Below are 20554 nucleotides of genomic sequence, written 5' to 3'. Positions count from 1 at the left end.
GGAGCTTTTGAATTTGATGGGGACTTACGTTTTAAGCATCGTTCGCATGTTCTAATCCAGGTTTCTAAATCAACTGCCATACGTGGCCAATAAAATCTTTGCCTCAAGTTTAACATTCCCCTTTCTTTACCTAAATGGCCAACGTCATTGTGCACTCCCTTCATTGCTTTCGCTCTGTGACTTTTCGGTAGGACTAACTGGAATCTTGTCTCTCCAGCTATTTCTGCCTTCCTGTACAAAATACCGTTTCTCACCTCTAATCGTGGAAATTCTTTACAAAATGCTTTCATCTCTCCCTCTTGCAATTCTGAAACAACTGGTTTCTGCTTATTCTCAACTCCTTTCAGAAAAAAACTTACCACTTCGTCCTTCATTTGTTCTGATCTCCAATCCACTGGAGTGAAGTCACTAGAGTCTAATACTTGCTCATCTACAATCTGTGCTGACATACAGATGCTTTCTAAATAACCAGTGTCGGTTTTCTGGCAAATAGATCTTATGACATCTTTAGAAATTTCGTCATACTCACCTTCACTGTTTTGAGGTTTTCTTGAAAGTCCGTCGGCATCAGCATTAGCCTTTCCAGCACGATACCGAATAGTGAAGTCATAATTACTCAAGGCAGCAATCCAGCGGTGTCCTGTAGCATCCAGTTTTGCAGTTGTAAGAACATATGTTAATGGGTTGTTGTCTGTGTAGACTACAAATGTGTTACCATAAAGATAATCATGAAACTTTTTAGTAACAGCCCATTTCAATGCTAAAAACTCTAATTTGTGAACAGGGTAGTTTCTTTCACCTTTCGTGAGGCCTCTAGAAGCAAAACTAATGACTCGTTCCTTACCTTCATTTTCCTGGTATAACACAGCTCCTAGACCAGTCTGACATGCATCGGTGTGTAAAAAAAATGGCTTGCTAAAATCTGGGTAAGCTAACACAGGTGGTGATGACAAAATGCCTTTCAACGTATCAAAAGCTAGCTGCTCATCATCTTTCCACTGCCAACATGCATTCTGCTTAGGTGACTTTTTACCTTTTCTTTTCTTTACAGTTTTGGCATCTACCGGGTCAGTAAGTAAGTTGTACAATGGTCTAGCAATTTTTGAATAGTCCTTTACAAACTTACGGTAGTAGCCCGTGAAACCCAAGAATATTCTCAATTCATCTGCAGTTTTCGGGACAGGCCAGTTCTTTACCTTTTCAATCTTTGCTGGGTCAGCTTCAATGCCTCTTGAAGATACAATGTAACCAATAAAACATACCTTTTCCTGGAAAAGTTTGCATTTCTTTGGAGATAGCTTAAGACCTGCTTGTCTAAAGCGCTCAAAGACCAAGCTGAGATGATCCAAATGTTCTGAGAAAGATTTTGACGCTACAATCACATCATCCAAATAAATGTGACAAAACTTCTCACCTGAGTCATGGATACCATCCAGAGTCTCCTCCATCATACGCTGATATGTTGCTGGAGCATTGCATAGCCCAAAAGGAAGTTTGTTATATTCATACAAACCCAATGGTCCGACAGTAAATGCAGTGTACTGTTTATGTGCTTCTTCAATGGGGACTTGATGGTAACCACTCTTCATATCTAAAACGCTATAAAACAGCTTACCTCCAATATCATCAAGGAGTTCTTCAGTCCGTGGTAATGCAAAGGCATCCTTCACAGTACGTTGATTCAGCTGTCTATAGTCAACACACAATCTCAGACTACCATCTTTCTTCTTTACAAGTACAATATTTGAAGCCCAAGGACTTTGGCTTTTTCTTATTACACCGGAGTTAAGAAGTTGTCTGATGTGATTTCTTACCTCTTGGTACATAGAGGGTGGAATCCTCCTATGTCTCTGCTTAAAAGGCTCATGATTTGACAAGACTATCCTGTGTTTAACCAAACTGGTGAAACCTACATCCTCATCACTTTGAGAAAATATATCTGAATAACCTTGGATAAAATCACTCACCTTCCTGAATTTCTCATCAGATAAATCTTTGTTCAGATCTATCTGAGACAAATATTCCATGTTGTCATTGTTTGAACCACCATGATCCTCTTCTTCACCGTCCAACTCCTGGCATGCCTGTATCTGACAAATTACACTTTTAGGTGCTATGACAACTGGATATGTGTTAAGGTTACTCACCTGAACAGGTAAAACTTCTTGTTCTTTGGTATCAACCAAAGCTGGAGTAATGGTTACCCCTCTTGGTAAAACTGACTTCTCCCATGGCTGCAAGATACCTACCTTTGGTAAAACGTCCAATTTCCTATCAATACAGCCCTTGATTAAAACTGAAGTATTGCTTGGAATAACTACTTTGTCAGAGATAGCAGATTTTACAATACCTATCTGTCCGTTGTTTCTTTTCAGTCTATCATGCATCGACTTCAGGCACCTCATGGAGAGTAACAGAGAGCTTGGAATGTGTTTAGCTTGCTGAAACCTTACACCATACTTGCTCTCTACATTTTTCATGATGAGTTCTAAAACATTAGTTCCTAGAACAATAGGCACATCCTTACCATACTTTGTATCGGCCACAACCAACATGACACAGCTTATTGGGTCAGATACACCTGGAATACTAATGTCTACCTCAACATAACCAGAGTAAGGTAATGTCTGACCTCCAGCTACCTCAATTTCCAACTGACAAAGATCTAATTGTTTCAGAGGATAAACCTGCTCTATTCTCTTGTATGCATTTTCACAAATTGTTGATACATTGGCACCAGTGTCTAATAAGGCTGAAAAAGAACATTTGTCAATAGCAATTATACATTCATTAGAATCGCCCACTAAATTTGGAGTATTTTTAACAACCTTTGGAGATTTTGAGTCTGTTGCACTGGCTAAACAGACTCTTTGGAGTTTAAATGAGCACTAATGTCTGCTCTACACCCAACAGCAACATGACCAGGTTGTCCACATCTGAAACAAATAATTTCTTTTGATGCATTGTTTATCTGGCTATTCCTGTTGGTTACTGAAAAAGAACGTTGACCTGAAAAGGAAGAATAAGTACGACCTCTTCCTCTTCTATAGCCACGGCCTTGGCCTCTACCAATACCTCTGGTACGTGGAATTCTATCTGAAACGTGAACTGTTTCTTGACCAGAAGACATTGCAGCATTATTTTCCAATGCATTAAAGCGTTTCTCTATTCTATCAAATCTACTATTGATCTGATTAATCATGCCTCTTAGTTCACAATCATTGGACTTAGTCTCTGCAGTAGTCTGCTTCACATGAACAGATTTTATGTTTTTATTTTCCGATGGTAAAAGTCCTAACTCACCTTCAATTTTCCGGGACTCAACTCTCAATTGATCAAAAGTCAGCTCTGTATCCAGCTTATGTCTCAACGCCTCTTTAAGTGGCTTATGCAGTCCACTCCAGAACTTTATACGTAGCATGTCATTCCTGGAGTCTGTAGACATAATGCGATCATCTAGCGCACGGTACAAAATATCTTCAAGTCTGCAACCCCATTCAGCCACGCTCTCACCTTCCTTTTGATTCGCGCTGTAAAACTTCGAAAGAAGATTTTCTCGATCTTCTACTGCACCGTATATGCCCTTGAATTTAGCAAGAATTTCATCTAAAGTGCAGTTTATTCCCAATCTTTGCACGATCTTTGCAGCCTCTCCTCTTAAAGATTTTTTAACCGCGGTGGAGACCACATGCTCGGGAAAAACACGTCCACTACGAAGAGAATTGACCTCAAAGCACCAAGCTTCATATGTGGCATCTTTATTAAAATCACCAGAGAAAATTGCGAGTTTGGGCGCGGTATAATATGGAGGAGGCATGTATTCTCGCGGCTGCGAATGTGTACTACGTTCACCACGTTCTTCGCGTTCATGGCTTCTTACGTACTCTTCCATCCACTGCTCAAGGTGGTCAGAATCTGGGTTCGCATCAAGTGCTTCAAACGCGGCAACAAGTTTATCTTTCTCTTTATCAGACATTCGCGCACCCCCAGTAGCCATGTCTTACAGAACTGTAAATACCAGATAGCCAAGCAAAAGTATAAATTCAAATTGAAATTTCAGCAGTCATAAGAGTAAAACCAATCTGGGCAAAGCTAATACGGATGAACCGAAATGGGTTTGAAACATAAAATAATAAAAAGTATGAATGCAAAGAAATGAAGTAAACCAATGAAATGATGTGAAATCAATGAAAGGAAATCAAAGAACTCAAAATGAATGTAACACTAAAAGTTGAATAGAACTCAACTGGAAAATCAAATACTAAAATAAGCAGATTTTTTTAACTAAAAAAATCAATAGCTTGGGAAGAAACTGTAAAGAAAATTGGAACTAAATTTTGAGGAAATAAGAGAAAAGCAAATCAAGATATTCTACAAGGAATAAAAATTAGGGTTAGCCGTTTAGTATATTGTAATGAAAAATAAATTTGAACCTAAACTGATAAATTAAACCAAAGAGGTATACTCACAATAAACTAATTGAAATAATAAACAAATTGAAAATAATTTGGTATAATGGAACTAAATACTAATGGAACTAAATTAACTGAATAACCACAAAATAATCAACTAAATAAAAAAAAAAAAAACATCTCAACTAAAGAATAATCCAATTAAATAATGATAAATAAAAGCAATGGGGTAATTAGTAAGCAACTAAAATGTTTTAAATGTAAATTACCCTAGACAGTTTTTCTTTTAATTTAATGTATATAATCTTAATTGAACAGAAACAACTTTCCTTTAATCAAATTGCAGCACAGACATTAAATAACACGTAACACGTAACAGGTAATCTGGCCTATTAATCCACCAACAAATAGACTTAAATTTTAGTAATTTTAATGGAGGAATAAACACACCTGACAATAACTGAATAAATGATGGTTATCTTCGAGCCAGAAAAAAAAATCTTTTAAACAAATCTGAGGTTTATTTGAATCAATGCCTGTGTATAGTACGAAAAAAAAAATATATCAAACTATGTATAAATGTCACAGAAAATGTTCCTAGTAGAGTGGCTCACAACACAGTCTAAAAAGAATCGTCCTGAATGATCATCTAAGGTAAGTAACTCAGCATTCACAACCGAGGGGAAGTATGCAGTCACAGTCCTCCGTGAACGATGTCCTGAGACAATCCAGATGGGTCAGTGGCAGTTTATATGCACAGTCCAGGTACAGGTCATACAAACACAACGGTGTCGGTCAACATGGTCCGAAGACGATTTACACGATCCACCACTTAGTGTTCACACTTCCACACACAGAGATGTCCGATGTCCACTACTCACACCGAGTCAGTGACGTTGATAATGAGACCCCGATTCATCGGCCAAACCGCCTAGCCTTGTTATAACAGGAAAACAGGTAGACGTACAGTAGACTAATCGTAGTCGTTTGCAGTCGATTGACATGTAGGGGTCCCGGCTCGCGGCACCATTTGTAACAGACGGACTCTCTGGTTGTGTAAAATTTTATTGCTACAACTAAAATTTTCACCCCTGATCTTATTCAAGGGCGTTTAGAAAGAGTGCTGAATATACCAATACGGCTTGGTCTGAAAACACATAGAAACAGACAGATGAACAGCAACTTCAGCACTATTAGAAAATACCGCGTCAATGCCTTTTATAATGTGAAGTCACGTGGCAAAGACGCGGGAAGACAGAACAAAGGGACATAGACAAAAGAACAGACAAAGGAACAATTAGAGGGCGTCAGAGCTACATCAAGTCACAAGACAAGACGAGTGACGAGTTCATATTTACACATAGTTACATATATATATATATATATATATATATATATATATTCTGATCCGATGTAACTTTCTTTATTTATAAATGTCAACCCTGGAGCAGTTATACGTAACTAATATTTCAAAACTCTGACTAGTATGCTTAAAATTTTCTCCTGGGCCCACTTAAACTATTACACGTTGTACCATCACCCCCTCCCCACTGCCTCTGACTTACCAGGATCATTAAACGTAGAAAGAATATAATCAAATGGAGCGCTAACTGTCCCGGATGTAGTTTCTACGAGTTTGACACATTGATTTTTTACTGCATCTATCTCCTCTGCCATGGAACCGGTGTCATCAATAACAAACACCATCGACACCATTGACCCAATTTGGAAGAGTTCTGTAAATTTCTTAACCCCTATCAGCGCTCGAAGCCCCGTGACTGAAAGAGAAACAAAATCGTTATCAGTGCTTACAATTAAACACTCAAATAATTTTTATAAACTGACATTATTTGACAATTCTTATCCTATAATTAACCTTTTATCTGAGTTTACCATGTTGGTGTTATCGGACTTAGAGTATAACCCTGCGTTCAGCTATGTTCTTGGAACTATAATACACGTGCAAACACATGCATGGTGACATGTGCTAATATATTCATGACGGATTCAAGGGGAGACAATGTTTCACAATGCAGTGGACACTATATTCTCAATCAGAGGCTTGCTGGGTGAGTTTGTCATTTCTGTGCCAAAAAAAAAAAAAAAAAAAAATCTCCCTGGACAGAGATATATCTGCAAATATCTAGTGATTTTTTTCACTATTTGTACAACTGTACAAGAAGTATATAAATAAATTGGCGCATTACATTGTATGCAAAAAAAAAAAAATCAATCGAACTATAAAATCAAAATATCAAGACCCCCGTCAGTAATTTTGCGTTTCCTTTCATCTTTTCATCATTAATTGTAACATGTAAATATATGGTTATAAAACATACAAAAATCATATTTCTATGCTGTTAAACTAATGCATGTACCTCCAGTAATACAATCTTAATATTGCATAAACAACTTAAATTAAAACCCGGTAGAGTGTGTGAAACCATACCTGGGCCGTCTAAGAAAAATTCTACATGTTTAATAGCCGCGGTCGCTGCCTTGTCGTGATAATAATGATGCGGTGATTTTTGTGGATTTTTGGTTTCTTTGTTGATGCCCCCCTTAGGCCACATGGTCCTGGTCAGATCAGATGCTCCACCATGGCTGCACTTTCCATCTTCTTCTGATGGCCAATAAAGAAGAAGTTAAAGGGTCTTATTGATACCTGTTTAAATCTCTGGAGTTTTTATATATTGTCAAAACGATTAAAATATATAAGCCGTCATTAGTAACTTTATTTGAAAATTTTTAATGAGATGTTATTTCTCTTTGAATAACACATTAGTGGCTCTTTCTTTGGTGTTACAAGCGATTTTTATTATAACAAAGAATAATGTACATTCTTCTAAATATTAACAGAATAAAATATTAACACAATATAATTAAATTAAAATGTTAAAAACTGCGCAAACGTTCACCTGGTTTAACAGCAGGGTCTCCCATACTGTAATAGCCACTGGTCAGAACATCGCCCATGTCAATCAGGTTATCTTTGCAAGTACTGAATGACAAGTAAACATTTGCTTATAGAGGAAGTTCAGCTAAATGTAAAATAAAATAGCAAATAAAAAGCCAAAAAAGAAAAATATTAGGAGAAAAGGAAGGGTAAAGAAATGTTCTCTGTTTCAACACAATTAACTTGGGAATTCCTTACCCGTCTGCGTCATTACAATCTGTGCATACAGGCGTCTGTGAATGTGCTATTGGCATAAGAACACGATCTTCGAGGCCTGTAAACGATAAGATATACAACAGAATTCATAGCAGGTTAAGTTCATGAAGAGAGATGAGAACATTCTCTTTATTTCTTTGAGAGAAAATCTTTTTTCAGACTTTTGAAATACATAAGAGACAAAATACCTTTTTCTTCTACAAGTCTCAGCACAACATGATCATAGCAATAGTGTTGGAATTTTGCTAACCTAAGTTAATATAAAACTCATCCTCAGAATTAAGTTCTATCCAATTGGTATTGCTGTAGAAATCTTGAAGGGTGTGAAAAATTTCGCCTAGCCAGTCCCGTGCAGCGTCATAATCAGGTTTGTCCTCCGCCAATGTTTCTAGGAGTATTTTTCTGAGTTTAACGATCCATTTATGACCTGAAAGTACAATTGTAACAACAAAAGAAAAAGCCAAACTGTTCCCTTTTAGATTTACTGCCGTTAGCTCTGTTTATAGACATGTATAGGCATACATGTATCATATTCCTGGCCAAATTAAAATCAAATGGAGCATTTAGATTTTTAAACCCCATTCTCCCTTCCCTCCCACAAGGGTAGAAAGACAAACACTGAGGTCAACAGGGATACTGCAATTTTGAAAGGCGAATTTGGTAAAATGGGGGGGGGGGGGGCGTTGGGTAACAAAAAGATATAATAAGTGTCCACTTAATTTTTGATAGGGCCTACCCTGAATCCACCGAGAAATGGTATTTAATGTCTCCATCTCCCAGTTGATGCCCCCCTTAGGCCACATGATCCTGGTCAATAGTTTCTCTGTTACTGATTAAATACTTAGAGAAAAACTTGGGCAGTAGATAATGTAAAGCTGCTACAGAACACATCCAAAAATTAGTGCAATGATCTACCATGGATTTCTTTATGAAGAAATTATATAGACACACAACGGTGATATCACCCAAACTTGCCTTCTTTTATTCTTTCGTTTCTCATATGGATGACTGCATCCTTTGGGTAGCTGATGTCCTGCACGGCGCTTACCTTGACGATTTGCATGACAGCTTCTCGAAATTTGTCAGGTTTCACCTGTGTTTCTAACGTTAAAAAACGGATTTAAGACGTATGCATAATACATTCGTTCCCAAGGAAAAATTATTGTAGGACTTATGCTTTTAAGCTCTAAAACGTATCAGTTCATTTGTAACAAAAACCACTATATTATAAATTTTCTTTAACGTTTTCTCTGTGCCTTCTAACTATCAGGACTCAGTTTTATAATAAAGGCGTTTAGCACTAACCGTCGTATATTCCTAATTGGTAAATAAATTCTCTTAACGTCGGTTAACCTTGGGTCCATTAAAAATGATGGGTTAACTAAACGGCGTTTAAATTGCGTTGCATAAAAGGCAGCTAAACAGCGGGTAAGCTAAACGGCGTTTAAACATTTTAACCAGTGGCTCTCAACCATGAACGACTAAGACCCCCAAACCCATATGGACCATTCCCAGACCCTATCGTACTAAGTTTGGATCGATCTATCTCCAAGGGGATTATCGCTAAATTGCTATCAACTTAAGCGGGTTAGATATCTGTCACGCCCACTGAAGCTGCTAGGGGGTAATTAATTATCGTTTAGCAGCTTCAGTAGTCGTGTCATACATCTAAGCCGCTTAAGCTGAAAGGAATATAGCGAGAAACCCCTTGGAGATGGATCGGGCGATCTATAGGTATGGGAACCCGGTCATAAACACCATCGGTTGACGTAGATCGACCCAGCTCTGCTGGGACTCTCACTAAATTGCAATCAGCTTAACTGAATGACACGCCTTCTCTTGTCTCCAAGGTACCAGCCTTCGTGTTAATTCTGTTAAACTGATTGCACTCAGCGAAAGTCCCCGCAGAGCTTGGTCGATCTACATAGACCGATGGAAATGAGTCCTTATCCGGACCATATTTGGAAATGAAATTCATGATGTTACTAAAAACAAAATAAAAGACCCATTATACACGCACATGTCTTTTTACTGTCTGCAAACAAACTTTGGAATGGAAGGTAGCTAAACATTCAACTGTTGTATTATTGCTTATCCCGAAAATGAACCTGTGACAAAATAACTGAGAAAAATGAATAATCTGTGCCGTCAAACTCAAGAAGTAATTTCTGTCAGTTTTTGGAGCAAGATCATAATGTAGAAGATTTTCCAAATATAAATTAAAATTTCCAGTTGCAAAGTTGAGAACATTTCTTCCTTAATTCCTCACTCTTCTTTGAAGCATATAAACATGTATTTCTGGATTTCCGACAAGCCTCAGGAGAACGCCCTTTATAAAACTTGATCAAAGTTGTTTTAACCTACAAAACCACACGGCAAATTTTAAGTAAATATAAAATTAAAAAAAAAAAAAAAAACGTTTGAAAATTATTGGATAAAAAATTGTTTTGGACTGAGACAGCGACAATTACGGTGACGACAGGGACAGATACAATGGCAGTATATACATTTTTTGCTTCTCTTTTTGATAAACTGGTGTAAACTGAGAGACAAAATGAGGAACGCATAAATAAAGTATAAAATACCCCATACCATTTAAATACTTCACGTAATATTCGTGAAATAGCAGTTCTGCTGACAAGGGCTGCAAGTCCTGTAGCGCTCCGTCTGGAATTCTGGGATCAGACTCGAAAAAGCGCGCTACCACCTTCAATATAGCATCCTCCGTCAAGGTCCAATGGGTTAACGATCCCAAATTCCCTCCTCCAGACGCAAATGGTGAATGTTCGAAACATGGACATGTTGCCCAAAACATGGAAAAGAGTCCAAGCAAGACAAGTCTACAATAAGCCATAACTTGTTTTCTGGTTAAAATTTACACAATCCACTGGTCTCTAAAAATCCTTCTATTCGAGATGTATTCATGCACGCGAGAAAATAAAAATGCCTGTTTGTTGACTTTCGCACACAGTCGTGGTAAGATCTAAGTAGGCAGTACGTCGACCTGCTCCACATGTCGCCCATTGGACCCACTTTCGACTTCTAACACATCACGGGCACAGGTACCTGTCGCCATGTTGCGTGAATTCGGAGAAAAATTTCTACCTGCAGTTGGCACGCTTCCAAGCTGCCGGTTTCTTACTTTACAATTCTTCTTTACAAGTGAGTATTTCACGCTGCATTGCACCTGGGAATAACCCACTAGTCTGCCGCTTTGTTTATGTTGGTGCAAAATTTCATTTTGCGTTTTAGCTATTATTCATATGTTAAATGGTTTCTAAGTCATGATAAGAACAAAGTTAGAAACTGGTCCACAAAACATCTGTATTCAAACAAACATCCGATTGGATTTCATTTCAATGAAGCCCTTAGCTATATTGAATTATGCTTTGAATAGACGACAAACTGAGTTTTTTTGCTGGCATTTATTTGTTTGAATTTCTTTTTACATCAATCAATGGCCTGTCTAGCTCGCTGCGTCAACAAAGTGCGTGCTGAATGTTCAATAAGGAAGCGTATTAAGGGTAGAGGGTGGGGGCAAACAATCGATTATATACACTAGACAGCTAACGTGGGGTATACGGCAAGATTGTGCATGCGTTTACTTACAGACTTGATATAACATACCTAAGTAGGCTACCCTTCTATTCCCAAATATGTCTATATACCCTGTGGTCACCAGTTTTACTGAAAAGAAACTGAAAAAAAAAACATATTTCAGCCAATTATGGGAAAGCATATGTGATCGAATCAGGTTATTGGAAATCTGTAAATAAATGCATCCTGTGGTATTTAGAAAAATCTTTGTTGTATTACATTTACAACATTTCAGGAAGTTTACCCGTTTACGTGACGCGATGCCGGTTTTACCTGTTATAGCGATGGCAGGGTAAGGTCCTTAGAAGTGCCCTGAGTATGTACATTAATTCTATAAAAATCTAAATCCTAAAAAATAAAGATTATTACATCTTTTTTCGTTGTTTTAGGGCGGCTTAGACTGATGTGTTGATTAAAGAATCGTTTACTCTTAAAACTGTATTATTTCTGTTTAAAAAAAAAAAAGAATCAAGCCATTTTGGCAAATGACCCTAGTATCACTGGCAGTTGTTATGGAGGGCAATCTGAGGCAAATAGATTGTCAAAAGCGCACAAAGAAACTCAACTATTAAAGAACGAGAAATGAAAACTTACCAAAAATAGAGTGAAAGACTTAATTGTGACCAAGAAAAAAAACTTTTCCTAAAAGTCCGCCAGTACAAGTATGCCATTTAGCCAGAACGAAACAAATTTCATTTAGTAGTGCACTTAAGTGTTTATTTAAAGAAGTTAGGACAAAAGCAACCTTCTCATTAGTGAAAAGACTTTTGACGAGTCTTGTCTCCAGAAATGTTGTGACGATGTATGGTGCTTACTGCATTAGTCATGGAAAGAACACAACACTGATATCATGCAACAGCCGGTCAACTAGAACTGAGGAAGAAGCCGGAAATCCTGAAGGTGAATTTCACGATCTTTTGGAGAGGGATGATAACAGATAGCACAACCTTACGAGAAGAAATGATACAGTCAAAAGAGTGGATCAAAACGAGTAAATGCTAATAAATAGATAAATAAATAGAATGAGCACAAATAAATAAATTATAAATATTGGAATAAAGGCCACGTATTATCTAAAAAAGTAAAATAGTTTCAGGGGCGGATCAAGGCACTTTTGCCCACTGTCCAGTCATTATTTTAATTATTTTAATCCCATTTTATTTCTTGACATTACTTTTTTACTTGAAACTTAAAAGTTTCAAACACACGTAAAAAAAAAAATGATACACGTGAAATGCAGCAGCTCCTGCGTCAGTATCAAATCCGGGTCATTTGCACTGATTCTCACTATGTACAGTATGTTAATTTGAAGAAAAAAATAACATAAGTGAAAAATGAAGTTAAAATATGTTCGCGAGTTCTACTTTTTCTAAAACTCGTACGTAAGAGCAAATGATAAATCTGGCTTTTTTGTGTATGGGCCTTACTCATGGATTTTTTTTTTTTTTTTTAATTCATGTTTTGCTGGTATGGAGAGTTTTCGTACTCAGTAACAAAGATTTTAGTAACTTTTAAGTTTTTAAAATATGAACCCTTTAGGATAATATTTTTTTATTCACAAAGACAAACAAAAATACATATGCAAACACACACACACACACACACACAAGCACACGCACAAGACATTCACTATACATTAAGTAAACATGAAATATATGTAGATAGCTAGACTACGTACAATACAATATTATACAAGTGATGCTGCCCATTACACGACACAAACATTTTACATAAAGGAAAGTAGCGAAGAGTTACCATGGCACTGTATAGTAAATTTGTAAGTGGAGAAGTAGTCAAAGATAGAATCCCAGGTTCTCCACTCTGTAAGAAAATGACATAACTGAAGATTCTTTTGAGAAACATATTTTTCCAATTCGAATTTTGTTTTGATATATAACAGAAGGGAAGGGAAGGTCGGCTGCATTTTTCTTTTAAAACAGGTATATATATATATATATATATATATAATTTGGAGACGAGAATAATATAATTTAGAGCCTTGAAATTCGTTTTGGATACTCCAAAAATTATATTTTCATCAGAGAGTGTAATTCTTTCATTAGTTTTGTTAGCAATCAAGCGTTCCATTTCAGTCCAAATGTTTCTCATTCGATACATGTCAATACATGTCGCAAATCTTCCCTCTCCGCTCCACAGATAAAGCATTTCTCTGACACCTCAATACCGATTCTTTTCAGGTATGACCTAACTGGTAAGATTCTAAAATCATGCTATATTGGAACCACTGAAGTTTTGTTTCTCTTGTAAACTAGAAACAATTCTCACAAACATACTTCCAAGTGATATTTGTATTTAGATTTAGGTTCCATTTCCTTTCGTGTACCAAGTTTTCAAGAGTTTCACTCATGAGAACCTGATAGAAATCTTTACACCCATTTCGAATCTTTATAAGTAGCTGAATATAAGGAAATAAAATTTCTTCAAAAATTTCATTGTTTTTTTCTTTTAACCTACATTTTAAACTGTTACGTATTCCAAAATATTTTAGATCACAAACTCTCTGGAGTCCAAATTTCCTCTCCAGTTCTGCTTTGGTTAAAATTTTTCCTTCGTTGAAAAGATCGCCAATTATTCTAATACCCTTACTGTACCATTCTTTATCAAATATTGATACCCCACCCAATTTTACTTTAGGCCTACTATTATACCACAGAGGTTCAAGAGCGACATTGCTATTTATATGTTCTATACCGTTTGTTACATCTTTCCAGGAGATAATGACATCTCTCAAAAAACTATTATTGCAATTAAGTAAGAGTATATCTAAAAATCATTTCCATAGTCAAAAATATTCCAAATAGATTGTAAATCAAAGGTGCTCTGGAGAAAAGTGTTATATACGTTATATACGGTATAGTCTGCTTATCCATGTACATTTTAATACCGTTATGAATTTACTTAAGTCTGTCATTTTTAGACCACCATGTTCATAATCTTTTACTATCTGACCTCTCTTTACCTTATCAATTTTGCTACCCCAAATGAATTGGAAAAAAAGGGAATTTAATTGTTTGATTAATACTGGATCTGGATTTGGAAGAGAAATGAAACGATGGTTCAGCATTGGAATGATATGGGTTTTTAAGATAGTAATTCTATCAATAGGGGTTAGTATTCTTCTATTCCAATGCCGAATCATACCCTCTATATTCGGGATTTGTTTCTCAAAGTTTAAAGTGACAGTATCGTTTAAATTTACCGAGAATTCTATACCTAAAAGATTAAATTGAGTCGAACCCCAATCAAGTTTCCATCTAACGTGGTGCCTTTAGGATAATATTCGCCCGTGAATAATAGCCTACTAACAGAAATTAGACAGCCCTAAAGGTGTATTAAGAGAGGGCCACGCCGACGAAATCGTCCCAATGTACTGACCAACCTGACCTTCAAATGCTTAGAGTAGTCCATATATGTAACACTTGGAGTAGCGGGTTTGTGATTGCAATCGCCGAATCAACGAAATAAACTTCGATCTCAATGTCCAATTGTAAGAACCGAACGGGCAGGTGAAGTGGCTCCAAGGTCACAAACGACAATTTCGTTTATTAGGCCTGAATATTGAAGAAAGAAATTGACACCCCAGGAAATTTGAATTTTTTAGAGATTGAAGTTTTTAAAAAGGCCTTTAAAATGCCTATTGTTTATACATACAAATCAATATTCAAATTATTTTCAAAATTTAAGCAATTTTCCCTCAGAAACAACTACGAAATTATATATGGCGACAACAATCCAATGATGGCGAAAATGAGACTGAATTATCAGCAACTAAATAAACCGAAGGACTGGTTATCTGTTTTGCCTGTCTAACCTTGTATACATGTACCTGTAAGGGCACTTCGACCTGCGTCATCGAAAACATGTCAGTTCCATTTTATTCATTGGCACTATCCGATGCCAATGAATACTTGGTATGAGCAGCATAAAGCATACAGCGCACAACTTAAAGGTCAAACCAAATTACAATTATTAAAATATAAACATATATTTCCAAATGATAAATAACAATATAATACGATGTTTTATTCTTGAATATGAAGCACTGTGCAAAACGAACCCAGATAATGAGAGTATTGATTCTTCACACACTGGATAATAGAAGTGTCACCCCAACTGAACCAATACTTTGGGGGAGATAAATGACTGTGGAATGATATGCTCCTGGTATCATTTTATTAACATCAAATTTCACAAAAGAAACGGTTCTGACTGAACAATTCAACTGTATCGATATTCTGACATTGCTTATATTCCGCCTCTTCAGGTTTATAACTTTGATTTCTCTGATTCAGGGGGTGACACTTCTTTTGTCCAGTGTGTGTATCACAAGTATGTCACTGTACATCTAGACCGTGCACCAACTGTACTCAATACCAGTACAAAATATCAGGCAAATCTTTTCTGTATTTTACACATAAATGAAATAATCTATAACCACGTCTTTTTGTAAAGTGGCTTCAGGTGCACTCGAGTCACCGTTGTTCTCATTTACTGATGCACTCGATTCACCGTTGTTCTCATTTACTGGTGCACTCGATTCACCGTTGTTCTCATTTACTGATGCAGAACTTTTCCCATCCACGACGTAGTCCGCTTTGATGACATCTACATCTTGGCAGGGGGCAATTCGTCTTTGTAAATTAAGAGATTTGAAAATAATTCCTTTCTTATAAAGGAACAATGTGCCTCCAAGAATTACGATGATGACCCCTACCACCAAAAGAGCTATACCGTAAGTTGGGATGATAGGCGAAGGCTCATTGGGATACGGTTCTCCATATCGACTATTCGAATAGCCTGGTCGAACTGTTTCATTGGATGAAATAGTAACTGACACGTCATTAGTTGTTTTGGGAGAAGTATCTTCGGTTGGGGATGTTACATCAACGTCAGTTGTTTCAGGAGTAGAAACTTCGAATGAAAGTGTTGATTCGCCATTGGTTACTGAGGGGGGTGCGGTATTTTGTGTAGCAGCAATGGTATGGGTAGTGGCACTAACAGTCGTGGCCTCCGGGTTCTCCGCCGTACCTGTTGTCGGCGCATCATACGCGGTTGTGGTGCCCTCGATAGTCGTAGTGGTTTCAATACACTCACTGGGAACTCCATGTAACCTGTGGTCTATGGTACATTGGCCAAGGTTACCGGCTAAATCCCCCGCGTTGATGTAAACTAGAGGGTTGCAGCAATCAGAGCTGAAGGAGAAAATGTTTGCATATTATGGCGGGCATTTGAATTTTTGAAATTCTCTTTAGTCATTTTTAGTGCGTGTTTCGAAATCATCAGGAAGCTCTTTTATTGAATTAACTGATGGGCTTCGACTAAGATACTCTCCTCAACACGCAAGGTCATGACTTTTCTTTAGGTTGGCGATAACATCTGCATCATATTATTTTTAAATTTAGTTGTAAGTTTTGACAGATCCCATTCCATTTTTTCTTTACCTCATATTTACCATCACCGGGTTTGTAAGTGAAGACGCAGATGTAAAATTGTCGTAAGAAAACGCCGCCGAACTACTGTTAAGTTTTCCGGCGTAGATACGATGCAAGCCAAACCCAGTTTCGGTGATCTCAGCAGTCACGTGCCACAAGTGGGCGTGGCACACGCAGGGGTCCAGCTGGTCTAGCTGACATGGGTCAACGGATGACAAAATGGTGCAGTTTGGAGCGGCATCATCCTCAACCTGAAATATTCATAGAACACATGGCATGGTAAAATATAAGGAACTAAAATGCGTTGAAAGTGCCAAAATATCGATGTCACAATTGATAGTTGAAAAAAAGGTCATTATAAAGACACCTATGTGATCACATTAAGAGAATTATTACGAAAATCACCACTGATTCGGTTAGAAATTTGTCTGAAAAATTCATTATGTCTCTTTCATTGCCTATTTGCAACAATAAGTGCGACAGGTGTACCTGTTCAAGCCTCTCCCCGACAGATATCCGCCGTATTTTATATTGAGCTGTCAAACTACCCCCACCGCTGGGCGCCGCCGATATTATCATTTTGCTACAAAAACATGAAAAGACACGCCGTATTTTTAGTTTTTAAATTATATATATAATACTTACTTGTGCTGAAAAGATGGAAAACCATATTCACGTCGGCGGTTTACAGTATTTATTATGGAAAGTTAAATGAAAGCTTCAAATAAGAAGTTTAAATATAAGGAATTATATATATATATATATATATATATATATATATATATATTGATACAGACAGGCGTATGTGACATTTCGTACTATATTAATGAGTACTAAAAGTAAAATTACATATACGTGGTGAACAAGGATGAAGGATGAATGGATGAAGACGGATAAAAATAACCGAACGTAAGTATAATACAAACTGAACTTCAAAATAAGTTGACGTACTTTTGCAATACATTAATGTGAAATATGTAATACCTGTATTCTCTTATAATTAAAAATCGGAAAATGAAGATCGTTTTTTACCACATCAATTTAAGCAGGGAATCCGATATAATTCCCTGATTTAAGTAGGGCTTAAGTAAACCTAATTTTTACCTTGTTACGTTTGGATCTATACCCCCATACAGGGTGAAAGAACCAATCCTATTTCCACCTTGAGATAGATAGAACACTGAAGACGCCGATCCAGTTACCAAATTTTCACTGTCAAGGATTGACACATTAAAGTTTCCTGCTGGTCCAGTATTGGTTACTGTATAATTTACATAGACGGTTTCCCCAGTGTACAAGACTGAAATATAGAAGATGAATTCTTCAACAGTTGACGTAAGAATGTTGTGAAATTTGTGAAATAAATGAACAATATCTTTCTAATGACTGACCAAAATGTCTCTTATGCATCATATTTATTACAGAACGGGTGGTTAAATGTAATATATAAACCTAACAACATTTACAAAAAATTCATATTTTTTTAAAAAATTGCAATGAGCTTTTATAGCACACTGTGCTATGGCAAACGCATTATGATGATGGCACACCAGACGGTTTATTTGCAATGGTATAGGATAGACCTGAGATTTCCTTACCTGGTATAGGATGGACCTGAGGTTTACTTACCTGGTATAGGATGGACCTGAGGTTTACTTACCTGGTATAGGATGGACCTGAAGCTTCAGTTTTACTGTTTTAACCATGGCAGTAGACAGCCTTGTAAATCTATAACCCCTGCTGTCATAACCTTCGATGGCCACACGGAAACTCTGAAATTGTCAGTTTATAGCTTATCGTCGAAAACTTAAGTTTTCTGAAATTATAATAATATTATGCCTTGATACTCCAGCCTAACTTGAGAGGATGATGCCCTTTAAGAAAAGAGCTTTTTATAAATGTATAAGGTGAAGTGGTTAAATGATACAGTTTTCTAGCAAATAAAAAAAACATTGTATAGAAATATAGTGAAAAGCTAAAACCTGTAATACTTCATATGCCGCTTAAAAAATTAAATCGATATATTTTCGAAAAGTATTCAAATTGCTTTTCTTTTCTTCTTTCAAACAGTTAAAAAATTAATACCTCTGATGGTAGAACTTGCGTTGCAAAATAGTAGTTGCGTAGTTGCTCACCGCCCCTGAGGGGCCATATTTCACTGGTGGTATTACCATTCTCATCTTGAAGTTTTACTGTTGTCAAAGAATTATTGTCGTACACATCGGTCACCCTGATCAGAATAGATGTGTTGACTCCTACGAAAAGGACAATATTTGTGATTCCGTTGCATATGAAAAACTATGTACACAACGTAGGCCCGGGCCCTATATTCCAACAAACAATTATAACTTAACAAAGAGCTATATACAACTCAATGGTCTTAATTAGATGGAAATGGGGCAGTTCATAACCAAGAAATTTGTGCCATACGATAATCTATTGCATTTTAGATTTCCTTATGCCAACGTTCCGAAAAATACAGATGCATGTGTTAGACACGGAGTTCTTCTATTTCATACCGGCTATTGGACGTCCCGTGGCAGCATACAATGTGTCAGTTGCTTCATTTTTTTCCAAGAAATCATAGAGAAAATCCAGCATACTCTGCCCAGTTATGTCCACCTGCCAGCTCTCTACTGAAGACAGGCGCTGATATGACCAGATTCCTGGCGGAGGGTTCTGAAAGTAAACGTTTCTGTAAATAATTTCTAAGATACAATGTATTATAAGGGCTCATCTACAACGGGGTGTAAACTTTTTTCAAACGATGATTTCTATATTCGTCATAATTTAGCCTTTAGCGCAGGTTCTTGCAAGGACAAAATCTTGTATTGCTGTTTATAGAAACGATTTATTTCATCGTTGCACAAAATAACGATATTTGTTGGTGGAAGTCGAGGTTTGTCTAATATCCAACATTTGGTATAAATTATAAAGCTTGAGTTACAAATAAAGTTACCTTAAACGTGAAAACTTTGGCATATGGTCCTAAGCTGGTAACATTAAAATCACTACCACTCATTGGATGAAAGGTTCCTGCAGAGGACAAAACAGAGTTTATATGCAGTAAGCTTTAACAAAGAATTTAAGTTAAACCTTACTTGATTTAATAATAATTCACTTATTGTTTATGACCCCTTCAATTGTTGATCTTATAATTAAATTAAATTTGGAAAAATCCGAGTAAATAAGAGCATCTTTTCGCAATAAAGGAAAAACATTTTTCTCCGCGCTTTTTGCCTTACCATCAGGCAAGACGATTCTTATAGAGGGTGTATAAGAAGAGCCCAGTATCTTAACAGATAGTTCACTTAATTGGCTGTCCACCATGAAATTTCTGAAAGTGTCATCGCTGATGAACCTTGTGACACTCACAGTGGCCGTTCTTGTAGCTTCCTGTGATAAAACGAAAAGTATAATATATAAATTTCGTCTTTACCAGCAGGAAAATAAGCACAAAAACAATTGTCAAATATTGTTGGCTTTAGATTTTATTTTGCTTACCAATTGGTCAATAAAATTTCAGTTAACAATTTTTGTAAAAGCTCTTTCCGACCCTTTTTTCCATACCTGAATAATACTGACAACACTGCTTATATGAGTTTTATCTGTAATATACACGGTCCCTCCTGTGGCTTCTGCTAATTTCGTATACAAACTAGAAGGCGTGAAGAGAGCACGTTTTTGTCTGGACCTTTTACTGTTTTCTAAAACGCAAGATATAAAATAAAAATGAATCGACAAATGTAAATGCCGACAAAGTTGTTAAATATAAATAAGCTCGTGTGTTTTCTAGTCTTTTCTGCGAGTGAAAATGAAGTCATAAAAATTTGCAGCGCGGTTGTTCTCTTAACTAACATCACCATTACAACCCCGATTTTTATATGTTACTTTTCACACACACACACACACACACGCAC

The 20554-nt window shown here is 36.7% G+C and overlaps 2 protein-coding genes across 3 annotated transcripts in view; both read right to left on the bottom strand.

Annotated features, from left to right (window-relative positions):
* The window catches only part of LOC106155751 (von Willebrand factor A domain-containing protein 7-like), a 36151-nt gene that overhangs the window by 8911 nt on the left and 6686 nt on the right, over positions 1-20554 (bottom strand). The window contains exons 1-7 of one of the 2 annotated variants that reach the window (XM_087005749.1): positions 10177-10865; positions 8560-8685; positions 7835-8011; positions 7567-7642; positions 7331-7413; positions 6862-7035; positions 5978-6190 (exon numbers count right to left, since the gene is read on the bottom strand). In XM_087005749.1, coding sequence (XP_086861875.1) covers positions 5978-6190; positions 6862-7035; positions 7331-7413; positions 7567-7642; positions 7835-8011; positions 8560-8685; positions 10177-10438 — 1111 coding nt within the window. In that variant the 5' untranslated portion in view covers positions 10439-10865. Of the gene's footprint in view, positions 1-5977; positions 6191-6861; positions 7036-7330; positions 7414-7566; positions 7643-7834; positions 8012-8559; positions 8686-10176; positions 10866-20554 lie in introns of those variants that run through there. The other variant, XM_087005748.1, reaches the window with a different exon arrangement.
* On the bottom strand, positions 15168-19674 carry LOC106155753 (uncharacterized). Its single transcript, XM_087007003.1, has 8 exons — positions 19594-19674; positions 19154-19313; positions 18720-18889; positions 18295-18406; positions 17739-17955; positions 17124-17217; positions 16644-16885; positions 15168-16394 (listed from the first exon to the last, which is right to left on the bottom strand). Exons 1-8 carry the CDS (start codon positions 19654-19656, stop codon positions 15611-15613), a joined length of 1842 nt encoding a protein of 613 aa, XP_086863129.1. The 5' UTR covers positions 19657-19674; the 3' UTR covers positions 15168-15610.

This window comes from Lingula anatina, chromosome 2 (genome assembly GCF_051362555.1).
Source record: "Lingula anatina isolate TDL-2025a chromosome 2, LinAna3.0, whole genome shotgun sequence".
Classification (NCBI taxonomy): Eukaryota; Metazoa; Brachiopoda; class Lingulata; order Lingulida; family Lingulidae; genus Lingula; species Lingula anatina.
Note: the sequence above shows the minus strand (reverse complement) of the source record. Positions and strands in the feature narration are given on the sequence as shown.

Coding starts and splice junctions, on each gene's coding strand:
- LOC106155753 (XM_087007003.1), bottom strand. CDS start 19,656: ATGAGTGGTAGTGATTTTAATGTTACCAGCTTAGGACCATATGCCAAA. Junction 19,314..19,593: donor CCAAAGTTTTCACGTTTAAG/GTAACTTTATTT, acceptor GTTTACTTTCAG/AACCCTCCGCCAGGAATCTG. Junction 16,395..16,643: donor CCGGTGATGGTAAATATGAG/GTAAAGAAAAAA, acceptor TTTCTCCTTCAG/CTCTGATTGCTGCAACCCTC.